This window comes from Eumetopias jubatus, unplaced genomic scaffold, assembly GCF_037043125.1.
Source record: "Eumetopias jubatus isolate StellerSeaLion01/CBP00866 unplaced genomic scaffold, mEumJub1_p1.0 scaffold_15, whole genome shotgun sequence".
Classification (NCBI taxonomy): Eukaryota; Metazoa; Chordata; class Mammalia; order Carnivora; family Otariidae; genus Eumetopias; species Eumetopias jubatus.
In genome coordinates this window covers 64876349-64901537 of record NW_028274821.1, presented here as the reverse complement: position 1 = coordinate 64901537, position 25189 = coordinate 64876349, and the positions used below count along the sequence as shown (strand labels likewise).

The following is a 25189-nucleotide window of genomic DNA, read 5'->3' as shown; positions in this document are numbered from 1 at the left end:
GAGCCACCCAGGCGCTGTAATTTTTCGGAGGATTGTGAGGTTTCAAATTTCCTTTGAGAATCTGAAAAAAGCTATGAAGAATGTGCATACAACACAAACAAAATTTTGTATACAATTTGTGGGTATTCCTGAAGCCCATTCATTGGCCTCTTCTGTAGTAAGAAGCCAGACTGTCCAAAAATCATCACCATTTTTGGTAATTATCTCAAAATGTCTCTAAGAGCTATGTTGCTGGGACTTCAAACTAGTTGGGACTAGAGGCTCCCTGCTCTTCCCAACTAGAGGAACTTCCCCTAAATCCAGTTTCCCATGGGACTAGTGGTTTTCTGCCACAATATTCCAGAGGCTGCAGTGCCCCAATGCTGGGCAGCCAACTTTCCTACCCAAACGTCATAAACAGTAAATATCCAAACCCAAACCACCTGCTGCCCAAGAAAAACACAAACACTAAAACAAACTGAATCCTGCTTTAATTGAAGCTTATGGAGTATAAAGTCCTACAGAAACATTACAGAGAATCTTCCGGAAAACAGGGATCACAGCAATCCCTGTGGAGAGGCAGATGAGAGTAATTCATAGCTCACTAAGGCCTCCCTGTATCAAGTTCCCAGAGTACCCGGAAGATCTCTTCATCATCTCAGTCCTGTTCCCCATCCTCTCCAAGCTTGATTTCATTGTAAGATAAAAAGGGCTACTAAATTTGAAATTATTCTGGCCTCAAGAAATTTAAAGACTTTTTAATGAGTAGGACATTCAAAACTTAAATAACTTCAACATGGAACCCAGCCGACCTTAACAAGTTACTTTGTTAGTGAATAGGAAATGGACTGAATCATCCTGGACATAATTTCATTAAGGCTTCAAACCATCCAGGAAAAAGTGGCACAATTATACCATTTTATAATCCAACTTTACAAAAAGTTTACTACCCAAATCAAGAAATGTTTGTGCCCACAGAGAGCTTATTTCTAAAAGATCCCCCTCACCCCGCAAAACAGCCATATGTCTCCACTCTTCTTTGCTCCCTTCTCCGTATCAGAAATACCAATTTACTTCTTCAGGAGGAATAGAAATCCAAGATTATATAGTAAGCCTGAAGAAGAAAATGCTGAGAAATCTAAAAGCAGGAAAGAAATAAGCTGGTGGGGAAGACAAATGAGAGTTGTTTGTTTCTAATTCATTCTAAAACCCAAGACTTGCCTTTACGGGTCCTTTTTCCCTGCAATCATCTAGCTATTAGAGAGGAGAACCTGGACGTAAAGTCTGTGAAGAAAAGGTCACTGACAGACAAACTGCCCTGTAGGTGACAGTCGAGGAGAGAAGAGGTAGAGGTTTTGGTGGTTAATGAAGAAGTGCCTGTCTAGCCACTCCCTCTTCTTCTCTTGGCTTGGCTCAACCAATATAGATGCGATGGAAATCATTGGCACCAAACGCGGCGTTACACTTGGGACATTTGCGCTGACGGGTGTCATAGCGTGTCTTCACACACTCAAAGCAGAAAACATGAAAACACTTGGTCAGTACGGCGTCCTTTTTACGCATGTTGCAACATGGACAGGTCAGGCGTGCCTAAAAAAAAAAAAAAAAAAGTCAGAGTCTGATCGACCATAAAGGTTTAAATGGCTCTCATATGGAAGCAGACAAGCAGGAAACCCACTAAGCACGAACACAAGAGTGCCACGCCCGCCCAAAAAAAACCATCCTCTGGTTCCCTTCATGTAAAGAAGTTTGGTATTTATTCTCCCAGTCTATTAGCTGGCCACTTCAGGCCCGAACAAAAAGAACACAAAGAAATCACCAAGGCAGTTTTCCTAACCTTGTAATCCTTAATCTCCTCCATCAGGATCTCATCACATTTGGGCACATTGTCTGGTTTCTTTGTGGTCTCCAGCTTCCTTCGAAGTCGAGAGATGTCCTCCTGTGGTAAGAGAACATACCCATTAGACGCACTCCCCCAGACCTGCCATTTTGAGGAAAAAACTGCTCCAACTTGAACTTTCTGCTCGGCAAAGAAAGGACTTTCTGTCCTCTCCTGGCCAATTATCTCTTAGGAATGCAGAGAACCGGAATGGCAAATACCTTCTTTTGTTCCAGAGCACAAAACCATAATCCTATTACAAAACTGAGTTGCACCTAACTATTGTCAATGCAGTTCTGTAAAAATACAGTCTAAGAATTAAAAAAAAAAAGATGAAAAACTTGATAAGCAACTTTATTTTAAGGCAATTACTTTCAAGCTGAAGGTAGAGTGGATTAAAATAATTTACAGATCTATGGATAAGGATAGAAAGTCATCATGAGAAACACTGGACATGCCAAAAACAGAAAAACTATAGAACTTCAAAATCCTCTAGTTTGACATGTTGCTACTTCTTTACAAATTCACCAATTCATTCAATTCATAAGTACGTATTCCATGCCCACCGGTTGGTAGGCACCATGACAGGCTTTGGGGGATATGGCAGTGAAGAAAACAGACTTGGTCTCTTCACTCAAGGAACTTATAATCAAGTAGGAGATGACACACATCAGACCAATGACTCTTTCATAACATTTCAGAGCTCAGAAAATATGTAAAAGGTGAAACGTAAAGAAACCACAATTGCTCTTGCCTGGGCTCGTTTGAAATTGAACATGTCCTTTTCTTTGGTGACGCTGTTCTCCACGATCTCATCCTGAAAATCATGGAGCTTCTTCTGAGCCAACTCCAGTTGCGCTTTGAGGTCATCTGCCAGCTGGGCTGCCTCCATCGCCTAGCGGGATGTACAAATAGCGTCCGCTTATTTCTAAGGAGGCAAAATGTTAACCCGGTCCAAGGAAGAAAGTGAACCTATAATTTCATCCGTGTCCTACTTATTTGCTCCTCTGAGACTAACTGTCACTTGAGATCACAGAGTAAGCAATCCTACCTTGCGTTTATTCATCTCTAAGGCTTGAGTCCTAAGACCCAGCTCCTTCTCCCCCGTGCCAATGTTGCTTTGTAACAGATGCTCCTTCTCTTCCAATTTCCTTACTACCTGTAACTGCGCATCAACCTTTGAAAAAGAAAAATCATATTTAAACACAAATAGGAAAGAACAAAACTATGAACTGACTAGGCACTGTTAATCCATAGGCCCACAAAGAGAGAGTCTGTTAGAAATCTCAAATCATCACTGTCTTTACCCACGAACCCTTCAAAATACATGCAAGACCACAATACTTAAAAGCTTCCCTTTTCATACCAAAAAAAAAAAAAACAAAAAAAATCATTGTTGATGATTCAAGCAAGAGTTTAAGAAACCACTGAAAATTCTTCTCCAAAATTGCCAAGAGCCAAAGGAATTACATTTACAGATATTCACCTTCTTCAGCCATACTAATTCTCGAAGCCTGGCAATTCATACTGGACCATGTAAATTATAGCTCAAACAAAGGCCATGTGTATCTCTCTCAGAATGGTTAGAAGTTCTAAAGCAGTCTTTTTCTTGAAATTCACACACAAAGTGGAGCCACCATGAAAGGGTAAAAAGTCAAGTCACACACCGACAGACTCTCATCCCAACATCCAGAGGTAATCAGGTAACCACTCTGTTTCTCATAAAGCCGTCCAGAAATTTGTAAACTACACAGCACACACACAAAGACGTACACATTTCTAACATAAAAGGGATAATGAAACAAATCACTTAATGATAACATTTTCCATACTAGCAGATCCATATGTTTTAACAGTTAAACTGTACATCTTTGCAGTTAGGTATAATTTGTTTAAAAGAATGCTAAAAATATATGTTTATACCAGATTGCTAACAATATACATTTTCAGGGTCGTTTTGTTTTTTTTTTTTTAATGCCACAATAATCATTCTTTAATGCATGTAGAAAGTGCCCTACTTCAACAGAATTCTGGCAAGCTCTATTCAAATTACCTGAGTCTTTAGAGTCAAAACCTGGTCAGCTAGCTCCTCCTTCTCTTCTTTAAGTAACTTGTGGATCTGATTCGACTTGATACGCTCGGACATGAGCTTGAAATTTGCATCATCCTTCTCCCGCAACTGCTGCATTAAACGGATATTTTGCTCTTGCATGTCTTCAAAGGCCTGGCCTGTAACATCCATCTCCGAGAGGAGAGCCTCTTCCTCCTAAAATACGGAGAAAGAACCCTCATTTTAAGAGACTCTTCTAACTCCAAAGAAACGGGCGCTGGAAACTAAACTTTCCCAGTGTTCATTCAGAAATAAATTAACCTAGTGACAAAGAGACTCAGTTTCAAGCAGCTTAGTTTTGTCACTTAGGTTAGCCCGAGGAATACAAATGAAGCCTTATTATCTGAAGCCACTGGCACTGATGATCTGATGCTCAGCTGATTTATATTCAGAGTCAGAGTAGACAAAACTTCTACACACCATAATGCAGCAAACTGATCAAGCAGCAGTTGGTGAAGAGAACTTCTATCACAAAACCTCACAATCTCCCATACTTTTCCACAACTGTAATATCACATTTCACTACAGACTTTCCAACAGTACTGCACAACAATCTGATGGGTGAAGATCCGTACCTAAAAATATGTATTTTTTAAAGATTTTATTTATTTATTTGAGAAAGCATGAGAGCGAGATTGAGAGAACGAGTCAGGGGGAGAGGCAGAGGGAGAAGCAGACTCCCCGCTGAGCAGGGAGCCCGACATGGGCCTCATTCCCAGGACCCTGGGATCATGACCTGAGCCAAAGGCAGACGCTTAACCGAATGAGCCACCCAGGTGCCCAGTACCTAAAAATATTTTGACTTACATTTTGTGTTACGAGGAGACTATGAAGAGAATAGTCTTTACAGTTCTGTGACCCAGAAACAACCACACTTACACACTATTTATTTATAATCTACTTGGGGGCATGTTTTTCTTAGTTTTGTATATTTGGTTTTTTTGTTTTGTTTTGTTTAGATTTTATTTATTTATTTGACAGAGAGAGACACAGCGAGAGAGGGAGCACGAGCAGGGGGAGCGGGAGAGGGAGAAGCAGGCTTCCCGCGGAGCAGGGAGCCCGATGCACGGCTCGATCCCAGGACCCTGGGGTCAGGACCCGAGCCGAAGGCAGGCGCTTAAAGGCTGACCCACCCAGGCGCCTAGTTTTCTATATTTGTAATCATAATGTATATAAAACCTTATATAGGTATATATATATTTTTTCCTCCATTTAGACTCACTCCTGATTCCAGATCAGCAGAGGAAGGATGGACCCCTCAATAAACAATGTTTGAACAACTGGCTACCCACTTTGAAAATAAAAGTAAATTTCCTGCCTCACAAGTACATAAAACAAAATAACAAAGAATGAAAGACGTCAGTGTAAAAACAAATGTACATATAGGAGAAAAATATTCACAAAAAAAAAAAAAAAAGACTGGAATGAAAGAGCACACTGCATGTCAATAACTTGTCAAGTAAGATTTATCTAAAAACCCAACTAAACAAAGACAGTGCGCCCACCTGCTTGGCCATGGCCAGCTTCTTCTGCAGGTACTCTATCTGCTCCTCGACCGCCCGGATCTTCCTCAGGGCGTCCTCATCAGCCATCTTCTTGTTTTCCTTTTTCTCCTTATCCTCTAGGTCCTTGAGTCTTTGCCTCAGATCTTCCAACTACAGGAGGTAAGGAATCACACACACGAGAAGGAAGAGCTAGAATACAATTTCAAAAACCAATTGATCCTGTGTAGATGGAGGGCCCACAATACCAAAGAATCTTGGGAGAATTCGAAAGGGAGAGAAAGGCTGTACTGGCCACAGCACAGCGCTGCTCTAACCTCCCTCCGCTCCCACACGACACACTTGGGTAGGCAAGCTGCTGAGGAGTGCACGCGCACCTCTCGAGGGTGGTGGTTCTCACCTTTTTAAGGCCCCCAAATTGTAAGAGAATATGACATTCTTCCCAGAAGTAATCAGAAAAGTGACTCACTATAACAAAGATTTATGGGAAAAGCATTAATGGGAAAGGGAGAATAAAAAGTCTGAAAAGGTTACTCCTGTTCCCAGAAATTGTGATACACCTTGCCACCTCGTGGAAAAGAAAGAAATCTGTTTTATTTCAGATGGTCTCTGAAAGGGAAGAAAATGCTGCTGAGTGTTAAATGCTAACTTTAAAGATGAAGAAAGAAACTACATCCTTCAGAAACGTGAAGGAAAATCCCACAAATGCAGACTGTAACCAGAATGACAGGTAATGGCAGACGACATTACCTCTGCCTTAGACTTCTTCTCAGCCGCCATCAGCTGAACTTTGTCTCTCTGTTCCTTTGGCGCAGAGCGGTACATATCTAGCAACAGTTTCATCTCCTTTTGGCTCTCTTGTGCTTTCCTATGATGAGGGTGGTAGAGGGAAGGGAAGGGTGTAACGAGAAAACACAGGACATCAGAGCAAGGGAATTTGGAATTGAGCAAAATAATTTACAACAGTTCCACGTACACCTTAGAGCACAGCTCTAAAAGAAAACTTCTGCACGGCCCATCAGGAGACTTGTGGACATACTCAGAAACTATAGAAAAGCAAGCTAGCTAATGGAATCATTTCTCCTTCAGACCAAGTTCTCCAACATAAAGTTATAAAATAAACACCTTGGCCCTAATTAAAGAGGCACAATTCTGGGGCCCCACTCTTAGAAACTGAGATTCAGGAGCTCTGTGATGGGGTCCAGGAATATATTTTAAATAAGTCATCCAGATGATTCTGATACCACACCTGAAAAAAGCATTTGCCCTAAAGAGATCAAGAAGAAAGAATGAGAAACAAGGGAGAAAACTAGATTCAATAATGGAGTGATTAGCCATTAGCTGAAGACTGAAACTTCATCTCCTACTAAATCATCAAACCTCTTAACTATACTTTTATATACCAAAGAAGTTCAAATGTTTTGAGCACAGTTGTCCTTCAACTCCACATATCAATAAAGACACAACCATGACCAACGGGAAGCAAGACGTAACCAGTTCTACCAGAGAAGTTACTGGTTATGCAGGAAGAGAAGGCACAGTATGTGACATTATGTTGGTACTTCATTAACTGACAGGTCTGTCTTACCATTTCCATGCCTGCAGGAATAAACCTCCTAAGACATCTCTTAAAATGATCTGATACATACACAAACTAGTTAACTGCTAGGGAAACAGATCAACATTGTTCAAGTTATACCGATACAAACTCTACCCATTATGACTTTAAATTATAGTTCATGCGAGCAATCTGCCAGCAGTTAATTTCAATAATTCTCCTGAGTATTGCTTAAATCATGACACCCTGGTCCCTTAATTTGGATTCATGAAGAATAAGGCTACAAGTGCAGGGCTTACTGAGACCGGACCACCGAACCAGACTACGCAAGAGCCCACGCAAGCCATTTTGACTGCACCCTTGATTAAAAATTGAGAGCACAATTAATTGTACATTTAGTTACACCCGAGATACTACGATGGTCTGTAAGTCATGCCGTCCACCAAACATTTTCATGCATGATGTCCTAACCTCAGCTTCTGAGTCAGAAACAGTTTCTCTAAATTCTGCTCTTACTTGAGTTCAATCTTCAATTGTTTGATAACTTCTGCTTCCTTTTTCCTCCCGTCGTCATGCTTCCCTTTCTCTTTATCCTTAGCAGAGTCTCTTTCCTTCTCCGACTCTTTCAGTTTCTGCTTCTCTCGTTCCCTCTCCTTTTCCTTCTCCCGCTCTCTTTCTCTCTCCCTCTCTTTCTCCCTCCTTTCTCGTTCTCGTTCTTCCTCATCCCGTTTGGACTTAATTTCATTGACTTCCTCCTGAGATGCCTTTGACGCAGAGGACTGGGCAGCTAAGTCCTCAGGATCTTGCTTCAGTTCTGCAGGCTCATCCTTCGGGTCCTCGGTACTGGACTGAGACTGCAGGAGGGCAGTGCCGCTGCGCAGACGGGTCTGGGGACAAAGAGGGGAAGGAAGCGCATCACTGACGGCAACCACCCTGCTCGCCTCCCTCGAAGCCAGCTACACAAACGGAACAGCAGCTCACACTTATTCTACCCCTCCTGGTTACCTTGTTCAGGTCAGACTGGGCTTCTCTCAATTTCCGCTTATACCTCAGGACCTCGCCTTTCAGCTGGTGATTGTGATTCTGGAGGCTACTGATGAGGTGGCGCATCTCCCGGTTTATGGGACCTTAAATAACGGCAACAGCAATGTTATGAAGAACTGTGACAAGGGCAAAAGGCACAAGGATAGAAAGTGCGGAATACATCAGGGACTTCTGAGAAACAGGGAAAACTACCAAAAGAAAGACTCCTTCTCAGAAGAAGAAAACAAAACTGGCCAAACTGAGTTGGGAAAAACAAGCACCAAGCTGTGAGCCAAAACGAATTCCAGGATTTGGTTTAAGGGTCTTTAAGACATCTGAGCTCCACTTAATCCTAACAAGTCCAGGTAACCATACGGTGTTGTTTAAGGAAGGCATCTGCAGTAAGCTGCAGTGCGAAGCAAGAATAATCATACCTGCTTGCTCATTGGCAGCAAGGGTCTGCTCAAATTCTATCCTTAGCATCTCATACTCCTTGCGGACCTGGGCCAGAGTATCTTCCAGCTGGATCACTTCGGTCCTCAGCTTCTTATGAAGACTAACTTCATCTCGCTACATGCAAAAAAGGGAACCAATCAAAAATCCTTATCCAAGTGTGGAAACACCATCATATTCTATTACTAGGTTTCCTAATTTTGACCCATAAGGACCTAAGAAGAAAAAAAGGAAATCCTAAGAAGGATTACTCGGAAAAGTTCCAATTCAATCGATATATAACAAGCACCAGGCAGCTACGAAAAACTGATTTGAGAACTGGCAGAATAGTAAAGAAATAAGGGAAATAGCCCCTTCCTGTGAGAATGTTATAATTTACAAGGAGTACTAAACAATAAAATGGGATATAAACGTTGTAAGGTAAGATATATTAAATTCAATTCATTTGTCAGACAGACAGTAAAAGACCAACTATGACAAACATTATCTTAAGGACTATGGAAGGTATAGAAGTGAACACATGAATAAAAGTTTTTGCCTTAAAAAAAAAAAAAAAAAGTATTTCCATTTGCCCGGACACACTATAATGGCTTATAAATGGTGCGGCAGCTTCTACCCACTACTCTCGCCCATGCACATAAGGCTCCAGCCATACTAAACTATTTCTAAATCTGTTCTTCTCACTGCTGAGAATGCCCTTTTATTTTGTCTACCAGTAAACTTGCATTTATACAAAACTTGTATTTACCTTTTCTACCAGTAAACTTAAGATTCACACTTCACTCTGGCAAGTGGTTATCAGGAAGGTTCCACAGGAAATCAGATGCTGTCTCCTTTATCACTGCCTCTTTTGGGTACGCATCTGTTGTCCCATACCTCATTCTAATGGTCACTACTTTCCCCGCTAAGCTGTATGATCCCAGATGGCAGGATGCCCACCATCCAGCAGAGTAAAGACGTATGGCCACTCCATACACGCTTACCGAATGAGCGGTAATTGCTCATGAGAGAGTAAAACTATAAAATTTACGAGGCAGAAAAGCTTATATACAGAAGACAAAGCGAGGCTGTTACCTCAATGAGCTCAACTTGGCGCTGGTGGGTCCCCCTGGTGCCATGAAGCAGCGTCCGAGCCTCATCCAAGTGTGCTTTCAACTGCAGGCTCTCATTGTACAGGACGGAGAACTGCGACTGCATACAGCGGTACTCCGGGGTCTCCTTAACCGCCTCCTCCACCGCGCTCCGCAGCTCCACCTGAGGAGGGCCCAAAAACAAGTCAGAAGCAGAAGCTAGCATTGTGCCCTAGATGCTAGACAGGGAATAAAACCTTAAACTCAATGATGTCCTGTGCAATTGAGACAAGCTTTTTTTGTTTTGTTTTTGTTTTTTAAGATGATATTTATTTGTCAGAGAGAGAGAGCACATGCAGGGGGAGCAGCGGACAGGAGAAGCAGGATCCCCGCCAAGCATGGAGCCCGATGCAGGACTCGATCCCAGGACCCTAGCATCATGACCTGAGCCGAAGGCAGACGCTTAATCGACTGAGCCACCCAGGTGTCCTGAACTGAGACAAGCTTTATGAAGATTATGGATTATACCTGCCCACTCTTCCAGTTCTGTAAAATCTACATCAAATTAAATCTGATCAGCCAAGAGATGACACCAGGTACCTGTGTTTTCCACCCAAGAACTGTTTCAATTGATACGTATTTTACATTATGTATCAACCTACACCCAATGACACTAGAAGAGCACTATGAAATTTGTCCGATGTGGGGACACAGAAAAACCCTATGAAATTTGTCAAGATGTTTAATTCTTAAAACATAGTTGAGGACCCTCGTCATTAACTTGTTCTTTTTACTAACAGTCACAGAGAAATATATTTTTGACATTGTATCAAAAATAGTCATGCTTCTCTTAAGCAACGGTTTGCTTTAGTTACCCAAACACGTGAATTGATTTAACTCAGGTTGGGTTGTTTTTTAACCAACTGAGCCACCCAGGTGCCCTTTTTTTTTTTTTTTTTTAATATTTTTTAATATAGGTTGGGTTGTTTTTTGTTTTTTGTTTTTTTTCAGTACAAACATCTTTATTTACCTAGAAACAAATAAAATTATAAAACACATGTGGCGGGGCGCCTGGGTGGCTCAGTCGTTAAGCGTCTGCCTTCGGCTCAGGTCATGATCCCAGGGTTCTGGGACCAAGCCCCACATCGGGCTTCCTGCTCCACAGGAGGTCTGCTTCTCCCTCTCCCACTGCCCCTGCTTGTGTTCCCTCTCTCGCTGTATCTCTCGGTCAAATAAATAAACAAAATCTTAAAAAAAAAAAAAAAAAGACATGTGGCTATGACGGAAAGAGGGGCGGGAAGACTATCAGAATCCATGTTCTTCCCGCATCCCAAGAACCTGGGGAGAGAAAATTCTAACAGGCAGGTTTGAAAACCAACAGGAACCATCACTGATCATGTCTCTTTCTCTGTTTTGGCAGGCAGGAACTGCAGAGCCAAATTCTATGACCCACATTTGGCAATTACTGACACGTGAGTAGCCTGCCCTGCTACAGGATGTATGTACTCCTTGCACAGATCTTGTATACAAGCCCCATTTTTTAAAATCCATTTTGGATCATCACCCGAGTTTACCCTACTCATTTTTCTCAACGGTTCCTAAGTTAGAGCACCTTGATTCAATCTTTGTAGGTTGTTTTAGATCCTTTTCAGAACAAGGCACGGTACAAATAATTAAGTAAATAAATAGACACACCAACAAAACTCACATTTTTCTTTTCCCTCATAAGTTATGAGGGCCGACCAGTATGTATGTGAGTTGATCAGTGAAAAGTTTCATCTTAACGGCCCTTCAGAAAGGTTTCTCCTACCTTCAGCTTCTCATTTTGGGTAGTGACCTCCTCCAGGTCTTGCCGAAGTTTCTCCAGCTCACAGTGACGGTTCTGAGCCAGCTCTTTGTTCTCCTCAAGCTCTGCATTCATTTCCTCAAACTGGAGAGAAGCAGGAAAATAGCAAAATGAGCAAAAAGAAAGAATTCTTAAGTCGTTCCCATTCCTAAGCTTCCACCTTCACCTTCCCATTCTTAGAGCACAACCCCACCCTGCCACTTGTGAACTCCTAAGTACCGAGCATGACAGCTGACATGAGGTCAAAAAGGTGCCCCGAGCGAGTCGCGGATTTTACCTTCCGGGCATTGATAGTGATTGTGCCGCCATACAAACTGCTCCCCGCTCCATATACCTTATAACCTTTCGAATTTACCTATAGGAAGGACAAAGATTCTTTAGTGAGAGGAGACCCTAGGATTTTAGTCTGATAACCAAAGTACTTTCAAGAGTCCATTTTGTCCCCAGCTACCCAGGTCCATCCTTTCTGAGTAAACTCCTTCAAAATGATTCTAGTCTCTAAACTGCGAATGAAACAGCACTTGCCCGTTCTAGGACTTCTGCTAAGTGTCGGTTGAGTCGCTGTTCCCTCTTTCGAATTTTGTCAATATCCCACTGCAGGTCATCGATCATGGACTCAAGGACAGACACTCGTGACTCAGCTGTCTCCACTTTACTCTGCAACTTGGAGAACTACATCCCAAAGATAGGCATCCAGAAAAAGAAAGCCAAAAAAAAAGAGTGAGAAAAGCAATACCTTCCACCACTATCTTACATCCCAAATCTCATAAAATTAACCCTTGCTTATGTATCATTATAGACAAAATTTAAATAGAAGCTGCTTCACCTTCTTCCCAATGCATGAGTATAAAAATGAAATCATGAAAACTCTAATTACAAAACTGTTACATGTTCACATTAATCTATATACATCCTTTGAATTGGTTTTAAAAAATGGCCCCCAAATCTTTGGTAGTCCTCCCATCAAGAGGTGGTGGCACTGTCCCCTCTTCTTGAATCTGGGTCAACTTTAGTGACCCAATGGAAATGATGCTACTTAACTTGGAGGCTATGTCTGAAAGGCCATGCAGGTTCTACCTGCTGTTCTTGGGACATGCATTCTCTGGAAGAAGCCAGCTGCCACGTTAGAAGCCCAACTACCCTGAAACTGCCACGCTGGAGAGGCAACATGCAGGCGTTCCAGTGGACAACCGAAGGGGAGCTCCCACCCAGCTGACAGGCAACATCAACAGCCAGCCACAAAAGCCACGGTGGACATCAGCTCAGCTGAGCAAAGCAATGTCTCTCTCCAGGTTAGTAATGCTACATGAGATTTGGGAAAGGACCAGAAGAGGTGAACCTTCTCACCCTGGTCGCACCTAATTAATGTCTCAAACGTGACAGAAAGTTATTCTATTTTTCAATACACTCCGATCTATTTATAAGCACTGCTATACTCTACACAGGTATTAATAAACTTCCCAGACGATTCTCATGCAAACGGCCAGCATGGACCTTGGCACTCGAGTTTACAAAACAAGAGCATAATGAACATGGGCTTTGAAGTAAAACACCTACATCCAAATCACAGTTCAATCACTTGCTGGCTGTGTGTTCAGACCAGTTACCAACCTCCTTGAATTTGTTCCCTTGGCAGTAAGATGGGAATTGTTTGACCATTAGAGATGATACTCATCAAGTACCGAAATGCTAGGCACTAAGTAGATGGTAACTACTAACTTACTAATAAGCCCACAGGGTATGGGTGGCCAAACTAAAGTATGTCAAATTTCAGCACAATATCCTTTCAACTAAACTGAAATGATAATCAGGCGTGTCAGAAAAATCTTAAAGGCCTATTATCACTTTATCTCAATCACTGTATATAAATAAATAAGTACCTGAGTCCTGACATGATTTGGTCATGGTACTATTTATGCCCAAGTCTGGGCTGAAAACCCATATTCCTCAAGTTCCCAGGCCATCAACAATACAGTAGTTCCTACTGTCCCTTTCTCAGATGAATTTCTACCAACCCATTCCTCAGTAACATTGTACATGATATTTTACATTTGGGGTAATTCATCATTTGGGGGACTGGTGTGTTGTTTCACAAAACCCCACATGATGGTATTTCTTCCTAAAAACATCGTAAAGTTTTCTATTTAACAGAGGCACAAGTCTAGGAGAAACATTTGATTATTTTTTTCCCCTTAACCTTTCCTCAGATTTTGATTTCTCAGACCTGGCTGCTTTAGCCTGCCCTGCATGCTCTCCAATATAAAAACAGGCTTTCTACAGTCAAATGATCCTCAAAGCACTCAAAATTCTGAGTCTATTCTAGTGCCACAGGCCACTAGAAAGTAGCATCTCTCCTTTCGGGTCAAGTACCTCCTGAGACATGGTGCGATGCTTCTCCTGAAGGAGGTCTGTCAATTCCTGTAGCCTCATGTTCTCCTGTCCAAGGAAGGAATTCAGCTCCTGCACCGCCTCCTCCACTATCAGATGATCTGAGAGAGAAGAACTGCACTTTAGTTTAGCATCTATAGTGTCCAATTTTAAAACTGCACCTCCCACCAAAATATTAACATGCTATGTCACTTTATTTTCCTGAAAACCTTCAAGAAGAAGGCTGGTTTTTATTATCTTCACATGACTGATTCAGTACCCAGACCTTAGCTGACCTGCTTAAAGAGATGAGCCAACCTTGTGCTTCAGTAGAGGATGACACAGAGCCAAGGTCACCTAACTCCCATCCCTTTCTACAAAGTCAAAATGTAGTGAGAAAAAAATGGAAGTTCTGTAACTTTATCTGGATAAGGCACAATCACCCAAAAAATGCATTTTAGAATTGTAGTCAAGACAGAGGTATCTCTCATCAGTGTCAGACTTCATAGCAATAAAATTCTATTTCAAAAGGCTATCACAAATTCCTATTATTCACTAACAGCAACATGAAGCATCTCTCTGTTGAAAGAGAAGGGGGGGCAAAGGGCAGAAATTTCCTTGCTCAAACAAGCACCTATAAAATCACAAAGGATAAAGATAAAAGCCTCAAATTACTTAACATATTCCGGAATATGATGCTAGGGGCACTCCTGAAGCTCAAAAGCCAAAATGTACACTATAATTTACAAAGAAGGTAGATAAATTTACAGAACTTATTACACCAAGTTAATAACTCTAGTTTAAAACTAGAGTCACAAATATAATAGCTCAAATCCAAATGTTAGCAAGCGAAACCAGATACTCTCAGGATATATAGTGCCCTGGAGAGAGTTATCAGGAGGAAGAATTGTGGGCTCTCCTACTACCCCTTGGCATCACTCAGAAACACCATACAGAACAGGTTGGTCATGTGGTGGTTTTTGTGGTTTTTAACCAGGATCGCCTGTAGAATCACTTGTGAAACTTTAAGATTAGACACTTCCCTAGGACCCGTCCCACACCTACTAAATAATACCACCCATGGGCAAGGCCAAAAAAACATTTGCTCCGAAAGCTCTCAAAGTGACTCTGGTTCATAACTCAAGTTAAGAACTAGGAGCTGAATTTTAGTCCTTTTAATATCCTGAGATACTCAGAGGCCTAGAAAACAGTAAGAGCTCAATAAATACTTACTGAATTAATAAACAAGCTGATAAATGCAATTCTTTTGAATCAAGGATAAAATAAACATGGGGAAAAAATGAACTGCCCAAAAGGTATAGCTGATGCTACAATTCATACTTTATATGAATTGTATATAGATCTTTATCTCTTAACAAGTTCAGCTTATCAATGGCAGTTGCCTTTTATGTTATAAAAAAATAACTCAGTGATTTGTAACTTATAATTAATGTTTTTATTTTTGAACTTAAAACTCTAACCTGTTAAAACGCATGCCATCAAAAATAATTTTAAAATACTGTTCAGTATACTACCCATTTCAGTTCCTTTTTAAATATACCAATTATTTTACTTGATATTTATTTATAAAATCAAGTTTAACACTGGCATAACCTCTGCAGATGGCATATTATCTGCATATAATATGCATATGGTTTATCCATGTGGCATATTACTAGAATTTAACCATATCAGCCAACTGTTCCAGTATAGCCAAGGGAGAAAGAAATAACACCCAGCTCAGTTTACATTAGGTGATAGGGAGGATTTATAGCCACTCATTCACCATAATTAAGCACGCACTATATACCAGATACAGAGATCAGCTAGGAACCCACAAGTGGATGTAATATATGAATACAAAAGTCTGGGAGGACACAAACCACACTGCTTACAAAATAGTTATCTTTGAGAAGTGGGATGGGAGGACTTTTATAGTCTATTTTTATCTATTTCTGATTTATATATTCTAAAACTGGTATCCAAATAATTAAATACACAAATATGCAAATATACTTAGGGAAAAGCAAAAGAAACCCTTTCCCATCAAATTTTCACAAGTCTTTTACATCCCTCATCTTTTGATTCTGTTGATAGTTTAGCCCAAGTATCCTTAAAAAAAATTACAGAGTAGGGGCGCTGGGTGGCTCAGTTGGTTAAATGTCTGCCTTCGGCTCAGGTTCCTGAGATCAAGCCCTGCATCAGGCTCCCTGCTCAGCGGGGAGTCTGCTTCTCCCTCTCCCCTCGCTTGTGCGTGCTCTCTCTTTCTCTCTTGCTCACTCACCCTCTCTCTCAAATAAATAAAATCTTTAAAAAAAAATTACAGAGAGCGCCTTGGCTCAGTTGGTTAAGCGTCTGCCTTTTGCTCAGGTCATGATCCTGGAGTCCTGGGATTGAGTCCCGCGTTGGGCTCCCCACTCATCAGGGAGTCTGCTTCTCCCTCTGACCCTCCCCCCCCATGCTCTCTCTCTCTCTCTCTCAAATAAATAAAATCTCAATAATAATAATATAAAAATTCTTATTTGCCCGCCCAATGGTTCATTACATCCAACATACTACTTTCAGAAACAAAAGGTTAAACATCTTTCTTTTTAAGTAGGCTCCAGGCTGAATGTGGGACTTGAACTCACAACCCTGAGATCAAGAGTCACATGCTCTACTAAGCCAGCCAACCACCCCGAAAGCTTAAACATCTTAATAATAATCAGAGAAATTATGGTATTACAACTAGACTATGATTATTAAAAATGTGAAATTGGGGCATTTAAGAAGATGCAACCTAGCTACACAAATACTTTACTATACTGTAAAAGTTTAAGTTTTTCCATTAGCACTGACTAGTAACATAATTATTTCAAACAGACACTTCTCCATCCGTGTAATATTTTCTTTTAACTTTTATTTTTTTGAGGGGGGGAGGGGCAGAGGGAGAGGGAGCTAAAGAATCTTAAGCAGGATCCATGCCCAGCACAGAGACCAATGCAGGGCTCGATCTTATGACCCTGAAATCACGACCTGAGCCAAAATCAGGAGTTGGATGCTTAACCAACTGAGCTACCCAGCTGCCCCTCTTTTATCTTTTTAAACACAGAGACCAACTAACAATTCTAAAATCTGAGCCAACTCTTTCTGAAAATATCAGAGATTAACAGATAAACGAAAAACAAGAACATATTAAAACTGACTCTTTGGGGGGGCACGCCTGGGTGGCTCATTTGGTTAAGTGTCTGACTCTTGATTTCAGCTCAGGTCATCATCTCAGGATTGTGACATCAAGCCCCGGGTCATGGAGCCTGCTTAAGATTCTCTCCCTCTCCCTCTGCCTTTCACAACCCCTCCCCCCATTCTCTCTCTCAAATAAATAATTATCTTTAGGGGCGCCTGGGTAGTCCAGTTGGTTAAGCGTCTGCTTTTGGCTCAGGTCACGATCCCAGGGTCCTGGGATCGAGTCCCACATTGGGCTCCCTGCTCAGCAGGGAGCCTGCTTCTCCCTCTGCCCCTCCCCCTGCTCGTGCTCTCTCGCTCATTCTCTCTCAATCTCAAATAAATCATTAAAAAAATAATAAATCTTTAAAAAAAAACTGACTCTTTGAAGACAAAGTTCAACATCTAATGAACAAAAATTTTTAAATATAATTACCAATATTTAAAATAATATCCAAAAACAGAGCTACTCCTTAAATAATAAAATTAATATTACTACTTATAAAAGTGTTTAATTAACAGAGAGTATCAGAATGGGGCTTTCCTCAGCTTCTCACAGGACCGTCACGTGGCTCAAAATATGAAGCACTTGTAAAATATTAACATGCCATAGCAACGACATTACTGGTATTACCAGTAATACTGGAGATTGGATTCCAAGGAATGTAATCAAAAATAAATACATAAGTCTGCGAACTACAAACGAGCATGCAAAGGGGAGCTCTTATTCCTCCCCTTTCTCTCCCAGTGTCCTGGTTCTTGCCTCACCTCCACTGTTCAGCTTCCGCGATAAGAGCTCTACTTTTTCTTGTAATTTATCATAGACAGTCACAATCTGGGACACAGCTCGGCGGGAGGACTCCACACGCTCCTGCAGCTGAGACTCCATTTCTTCACTGGAACTGCTGGCCAGAGTAGCAAGGAAAGAGAAAGCTGGCTCTTGCCCTTCCCCTGAGGACACAGGGGGGGAAAAGAAGCTGTCAACGTTATAAAACTGGAAATATCAAAATCTTCTTTCTTTCCTCAAATGGAAATCCTGAAAGCAAAACTCTACTTCAAAAACCCGCATGGCATGTGGTGATAGCATCCACCACAAATACTCACCTCTCTCTCGGTCATCTTTCCGTTCCTGATTGCTATCAGAGTCTGGTTCTGGTTCCGGCACGACAAGGGCTTTTCTCTCCGTGAGGAGATCTCCCAAACCCTGCTCCAGATCGTAACGTTTAAGGATGATACGGATGTTTTCATCAAACTGGAGAAGGGTGGGCACGGTTATGAAAAAACAAAACACAACTTGGGAAATGAAGAGAGTGCTAAGGCGAACAAAAATGCTCAAATAAAAATCTGAGCAGATAAACGAGTGAGCTACCTGACTCCAGTACCGGTTGACAATCAGCAGTGAGGCGTCATCGGTGGCCTGTCTTCGTTCCAGTTTTTCGATGTGCTCACGGAGTTCATCTTCAATGGCCTGCCGTTGATCCAGCATTTCTGCCAGCTTGCGATTTTTGGTTTGCAGTGTTCGAATGTCGAGCTCCTCCTGCCCCAGGAAACCAATCTTATTAGTCTCCACAAAGAAATGTAGGCAAACCAGCTGTTAAATTCAACAGGGTCATATTAATTAGTAATTTCCTGTGACTAAAGCTATTCATTTTTATAAAAATCTTAAAACAAATAATTGGATAAGTAGGAACAGAGGAAGTAAAGGAAAGAACCTGTGATGAGGTGAAGTAAGAATGACACTAATATACTAGAACTTGGACCTCACCCATCTCACACTTCTCTTCTCATGGACATCCACAAAGTCCTGTAAGGCTCCACTGCCCAGCTCGACCACCTTCTCTCCTGACCACAGCTGCCATCTATCTCCTCAGCACTGCCCCCCACTCATTCAAGAACCCTGGCACCTGGGGTCTTCTCTGCCCCAGTCCCTGCCAACATTCCCAGTGAGCGCAACACACATGTGGACATGTACACACGTGGACAAACCATCAAATCCTCCAGCGTCTAGGCTGCGTTCTGAATTCCTTAACTCCAGTGAGTATCTCCCCCACTGTGCTTCAGCCACACAATTCAAAAGTCACATCTTGGGCTTCTGTCATTATCTGGAACTATGCCACAACTGAAATCTTAAATTCCCTGAATAAAACCTTATCTTTCCAGGTACCTCATGCCCTTATCCCCGTATACTGATCCTCATCTACATCTCCCAGAATTTTGAATTCTCTCCCTTTTCCTTGTCAGTCCCTTCTGGCTCCACTATCTTCCCTGCCTTGACCTCAACTTGTGCTCAGGATCTCATTCTCTTCTGTTTCTGCAAAAATACTGCTCCATCAGTAACTCCACACCGCTCTCAGTATCTTTCACTTTTCTCCCTAATTCCTTCCCTAGGACAAGGTGGGGGCTGGAGGTGGGGAGGGTGGGGGCAGTATCCCAGGCAAAGAAACAGGATTGGAAAGGATTACATTTTTACTTTACCTAGGAATTCATGAATATTTTAAAGTAAGAACTGTTTATTAGAGCACCAATTTCTTGTGTTACTTTTATTTTCCTTCTTCCATTTTGGCTAAAACATCCTTGATATGACAAATTAGTCAAAGAGTTTCCCAATTGTACAGCTTATTAATACTATTAATAAATGAAATCCTCAACCTCTTCTCTGAGCCCTCCTTTTCCCCTCTTGCTCTCACTGAAACTTGGATGAGAATGCCGTTGCCCTGCAGGTTTCTCCGGCACTGCCCTGGGCCTGGAGACAGGCAGGCATCTTCCTTGTTCTCCACTGCCACTTCCAGGCCATTAGCGCACCTGCCTCCCTAAAACCTCCTAGCTTTGCAGCTCACGCCACTGGTCCGCACCAGCTGCCACCCTGCCTTCCTGCACTGGGCTACAAACGCCCAGATCACTCCCCCATGTTTCCTGAAGATTCAGCACCTAGCTTACTACTACTTTCCAATGCTATTCCTGTCACAGTTCTTACTGATTTCAATTCCCATCCGGCTGACCTTTCCTGTCTCTCAAATCATCAAGTCGTTGACTTCCTTTCCGCCAACGATCTTGTCCTCTACGTCCTGCAGCCACCAAACTCCCAGTTGTTCTCAGTCTTAGCTGTATCTGTCTGCTCTCTATAAGCTCAGTTTCACACATCCCATTCTCCACAATTACCACCTACTTTTCCAGCTCACTCTCTCTAGTTTCCTGAGTCCTATAGTTCTTCACCTCCTCCAGGATCTACAGTCCACTGGTTCTATACCTTTCCCATCCTTCCCTCCTTTCACTTCCTCACTCCCTTCTTTATTGAACTTAGATTCTGCAGTCAGTCATAATCACGCCCTTTTCTAACCTCCTTCCTCCTTGCTCCTTCTTCACACTCACCTGGTAAAAACCCCACCCCCGGTAACATCCAACTCTCCACACCTCCAGGCCTACATCCATGCAGCTGAACGTGACCACAAAACATAAAGTACCACGCTGCCTGGGCTCACTCTGAACTCATGATCACAGAGTCAAGTAGGTCCTCAGTGCTGCCCAGCAACAATACTCGATCTCTCTAGTCCGTTCCCTCTTCAAGATGACTACTTCATACCTTCTCCTGTCTCTTCAAACCTCCAACACTTCCTCCCCCATCCTCACTCTCAGATGAGTCGCTTCTGATTTCACTGAAAAAAAAACAGAAGCAATCAGAAGGGAATGTCCACATCTACCTCCCATAACTGCAGCTACCGACCTACCTGCATCTGAACTGAGATTCACAGCCTTCCTCTTTGTTGCTACGGATCAACTGCCCCTGCTCCTAGTTAAGGCCAATCCCCCACTTGTGCATTATAGCACATGCTCTCTCCCCTATTCGTGGAAATCACACCAGCAACCATCTCCTCCTTCTGCTACCTCATCAACTTTAGCATCTCTACCAAATCATTTCAATCAACATGCTGTAATAGCTCCTACTTTAAAAACAAAACAAAACCACCTTCCCTCAACCCCACATTTCCATCTGGCTAATGCCACATTTTCTTTGTCTTGCTTTACATCAATACTCTTGCAAAGCATGGTCTTTCCCCTTTCCCTAATTCCTCTTCTCTTCTCTTCAGCTCACTGCAATCAGGCTTCTAGCACCACCACTCCATGAATACAGTTCTTATCAAGGCTCCCGAGAACCTTCTACTGCTAAACCAAATGTCTCACTGCTCTCCTCACTCAGTGCTCTCCTTACTCAAATCATCAGCAGCACCTGAACAACTCCTTCCTGAAACACTCTCTTCATTCGGCTTCTGGACCCCCACTCTCTCTTGTTCTCCTCCTACTTCATTTTCTGTCTCTTTGATCAGTCTCTTCTCACCACCTTGACGTGAAAATATTAAAGTGCTTCAGGGCTCTGTTGTCAGTCAAACCTCAAACCTCTTCCTTACCTACACTCACTTAGAGCCTCTAGTCTCATGGATTTAAATACCTCCTACAAAATGATGACCCCCAAATGCACAGCATTAGCCAGACCTCTTCTCAGACTGCAGATTACAGTATCCAACCACCTACCTGCTCACATGTCTAATAAGTATCCCAAACTTGCATGTTCAAAATCAAACTCCTGCCTCATCCTCCACAGCTTCCCAAAAAAGTCTGCTCCTCTCATACTCCTCCGCAGCTCAGCAGGTGGACAGTTTGTACTTCCAAAATTCTGGGATCTCATAAACTTTATCCAATCCATCAGCAAATCTTGTCAACACTACCTCCACAGTGACCCAAGCCACCACAATCCCTCATCAAGATTACTGCAACAGCCTCCTGTTATGGACACTTTTGTGCCCCATGCCATGTCCTGTCAGCCTGCCACACTTCAGCACAGCCGTGGTGGACAGCTCCATCCACACCTACAGTGTTCCCACCTCAAGCTGCCCAGTCTTTTCATTTTTTGTTCCACAACCTCAGCTGGCTCACTACAGCAACCTTGAAGTGCAGAGGAAGAGATATTGCCTTTAAGGGTAACCTTCAACCAACTGGGGCAGGAATCAGTGGATCTATGCCCCAGCTCCCCACCCTTAGAGACATAAAATGGAAAGGAGAAGAGGGAAAAGAAACAAGGGAACGACTTTGCCAACTGAACTCATAAACCTTGCTCCTCTACAATCTATTCTCCAAGCATAAGTCAGAGCATGTTACTCTCCTGCTTAAGACCTTCCAAAGGCTACCTATCCACACTACCTTGTGGATAAAGTCCCAACTGGGATGTAGCCTCTCTGCCTCCCTTAGAGCATGGGGCTATTTATCCCTATGAAGGGGCACTTCTCCCACTCATAACTATTAGAACAATCTGTTCCTTTGGCAGTGCCACCTTACAAACTGAAGTCCAGGGGCTGTCTTCAGTGTAAAGCATAGTATCTGGCAAATAACAGATGCTCAACAAATATTTATATTTATTGAGTTAGCAAATGTCCTTGGGATGCATGAGATTCAGTGTTAAAACAAAATCACCTCCTGGCAGAGTATGGAGTAGCTGAACCCCAGAGAGACTCAGAAATGACACTTGATCAACAATTTACTCTGAATGTTCCCATTATTCTCTCTGATCCTGAGCCTAATTCAAATAAGTAAGAGATGTGGTTTTATAAGCTATACAAATGTAAAGCATTTTAACACCATATCCCCATGGCTGAGTCCCAGAACAGACTCCTGATCTAGATCCAAACCAATTATGGTGAGCTTCTGATGTCTAATGGACATATAACATTACTCTAAGCTTCTGGTGTATAACAGTCTAATGAAACTGTCAGCTCCATAATAGCAAGGACAGAGACTATTTTATTCACCATTATATTCATAATATCTAGCCCAATAATAATTACTAAAAGCTCACACATATTGCGTACTTACCATATTAAAGGTAATGTTTTAAGCCTTAACAGGGGCTCTTTCATTTTATCCTCTCAACAGCCCAATGAGGTAGGTATAATTACATTTTATACACAAGGAGAAGAGGCACAAGGAGGAAAACAGAAGGCATGCAGCTAGGAAGTGGAAGGATGCTGAGGATAAATTCCAGGTCGTCTGGCCTCAGACTCTGACCCTTCATCACTCAGTCAGTGATTTTGCTACACTGCCTCTTAGTACCTAGCACCTAACTTTTCAGTGAATGAAAAATGAATGTAGTTTCCCACTGCTAATGCCTATAATCCATGTGTATCAGGCACCACACCCTCCAGAGATTAGAAGCATACCTTTGAAAATAAAGACCAAATGTCCATATACTATTTTCAGAACTGACCACCACATCATTTTACCTACTTCTGACTATTTCCCTCTTCTTTTCAAATAAATTTCTCTTATACCAGAAAGCTTCCATAAACTCTTACCTTCAGGATGCAACTGAGGAAAAAAAAAAAGTGTACTATCATAGCACTGTTTCCACATACCGTTGAAGAGACACCCCCGAGCTTAATCGTCTCCACTGTGGTCCCTGAATCTTCAACAGCTGTTTTCTTCTCCGGAGGCATGGATGTGCCAGGCTCTCCAGCTGCTCTTTTATTTCCAATTCCTGACATCTTGGCACCAGATGATAGCAGTCTTCCTGGAGAGGAAAAAAAAAACCCAGAAACTTAGGTAAGACATACGAGAAGAGCAACAATAAAGAGATCACCGATAATGTAAAAACTAGCAATTTTTCTGGCCAGCCTTTTAACCGAAATCCATTAACTTCATACCAAGTGACACAATCCCCAAATTCCTCTTGGAAAGAAAAAAGTAAACTGTGGCGTAAGAGTCAGGGCTGTAACCACTAATTTCTAAATACGATGCTGATAAGAAATAAGAAAATCTCTAAAGATTGTCTTAATATAAATAGTAAGAGATCTCATTCAAGGATCTCTGACATCCTTGGTGTCAAAGGATGAAGACACCAAGAAAAATGTCAGAGAAATCTCACTTCCTGAAATGCCAGAATCAGAAAAATAGTTTGATCAGGACAGGAACTAATTCTATTGTGTTGGAAAAATCACACAGCTGAAAGAGATCTCAGAAATGTCTACTAAATCATTAATATTGAACAAGTCGTGTATCACCACTGAGGCTCAATTTCCTAAGCCAGAAATAAGAGTATATAATTACTGTGCCCCTTTCAAGGAATGAATAAGTACAGAAAGAACATAGCACAATGCCTAACACGAAGAATGCACTCAGAAATACTAGCTCCCTTTCTTATATTTGCAGTTTCTTCCCTGGATTTCCAAACGTTCTCCTCATGATTTCGTGCAACCCTAGGGAGCCTGGACCTGAGAGTGAATCACAATTCTACCTCTCAGGGAGACGTGTTGCCTTGGAAGGAGTTCTCCAAGAGCTTCGGTTTCCTCCTACGTACAGTAGAGGCGAACAAATATTCTGTCTACCTAAACCGCCTCCCAGGGTTTCGGAGCTCAAAGGAGAAACGGATGCTAAAGCACTTTGCTGCTTTAGAAAGCAGCCCTGCCATCACCGAGACTACCCACTATCCTGCTTCATATTCAAGCTCCAGGAGAAGGCGTTATTGGCGGCAGTAACCTGAGTCGGACCTCGCCTGGAGAGAGGACACAGAGGGGCAAGACAAGGGCCGCAACCCGACCCGCGACGGGGCAAGGACCCCAGCCTCCCGCGCCGCCAACTGCAGGCCCAGGACAAGGAAGCCCCGGAACCGGAGAGGGTGGAGATTACCGAGGGTCCGCACAGTCCCGCAGATCTAACCTGGGTTCTAACAACTCGCGCCGCTGGGGAGCGGAACTCGGGCAGGTATTCACCAAGGTCCGCTCAGCGGCCCCCCTTCTCACCCCTGACCCGCAGGCTAGGACCCATCGAAGCTTCCGGGAGGCGGGGCCAAGGAAAGGAAGAAGGGAAAGAAAAGAGGAAGGCGCTTCAGCGCGGCCGGGCGGAAGTGACGCCCCGCGAGGGCGCCGAGCGCCCGGAAGCAAGTGCCGTCTCTGTAGCAACGCGAGGCCGCTGACCTCAGCGTGCACCCCGTCTCCGCTGTCGTTGGCGAGAGCGCCCTGACTTTTTGGCTTGTTGGCTTATGTTACTGCGACCTAGTTTTTCTACTGAAATAAAGTGCCTCTTACTAGTGCTATGGAGACTCGTTCAGACTGCCGATTGGCCGATGGTCCGGTCAATATCCGGGTGGAAAGAACTAGCCTCAGCCATCTCAGGAAGTTGTTACTCGCGGCCCATTCGTGCTGAAATGAAGGGTT

General features: G+C 42.6%; 1 protein-coding gene across 2 annotated transcripts; it reads right to left on the bottom strand.

The window, feature by feature from the left end:
• Positions 1-448: 448 nt before the first annotated feature.
• RNF20 (ring finger protein 20) lies at positions 449-24812 on the bottom strand. Of its 2 annotated transcripts, none has more exons than XM_028108771.1 (20): positions 24663-24812; positions 23393-23547; positions 18361-18528; positions 18096-18243; positions 17760-17942; positions 13791-13909; positions 11946-12092; positions 11698-11775; positions 11385-11504; positions 9579-9758; positions 8486-8621; positions 8034-8155; positions 7545-7915; positions 6221-6338; positions 5474-5623; positions 3912-4124; positions 2910-3035; positions 2613-2753; positions 1817-1918; positions 449-1569 (listed from the first exon to the last, which is right to left on the bottom strand). In XM_028108771.1, exons 2-20 carry the CDS (start codon positions 23519-23521, stop codon positions 1393-1395), a joined length of 2928 nt encoding a protein of 975 aa, XP_027964572.1. In that variant the 5' UTR covers positions 23522-23547; positions 24663-24812; the 3' UTR covers positions 449-1392. The 2 variants fall into 2 exon arrangements, with proteins under 2 accessions (XP_027964572.1, XP_027964571.1); XM_028108770.2 differs by having other exon boundaries at positions 24693-24812.
• Positions 24813-25189: the final 377 nt, after the last annotated feature.

Bases quoted from the DNA above. Each gene is read 5' to 3' on its own strand.
- RNF20 (XM_028108771.1), bottom strand. From the start codon at position 23,521: ATGTCAGGAATTGGAAATAAAAGAGCAGCTGGAGAGCCTGGCACATCC. The intron at 6,339-7,544 runs GTAAGAGCAGAA...CCCTCATCATAG, and splicing joins CAATTGAAGATTGAACTCAA to GAAAGCACAAGAGAGCCAAA. The intron at 1,570-1,816 runs GTTAGGAAAACT...TTTTTTTTTTAG, and splicing joins AGGAGATTAAGGATTACAAG to GCACGCCTGACCTGTCCATG.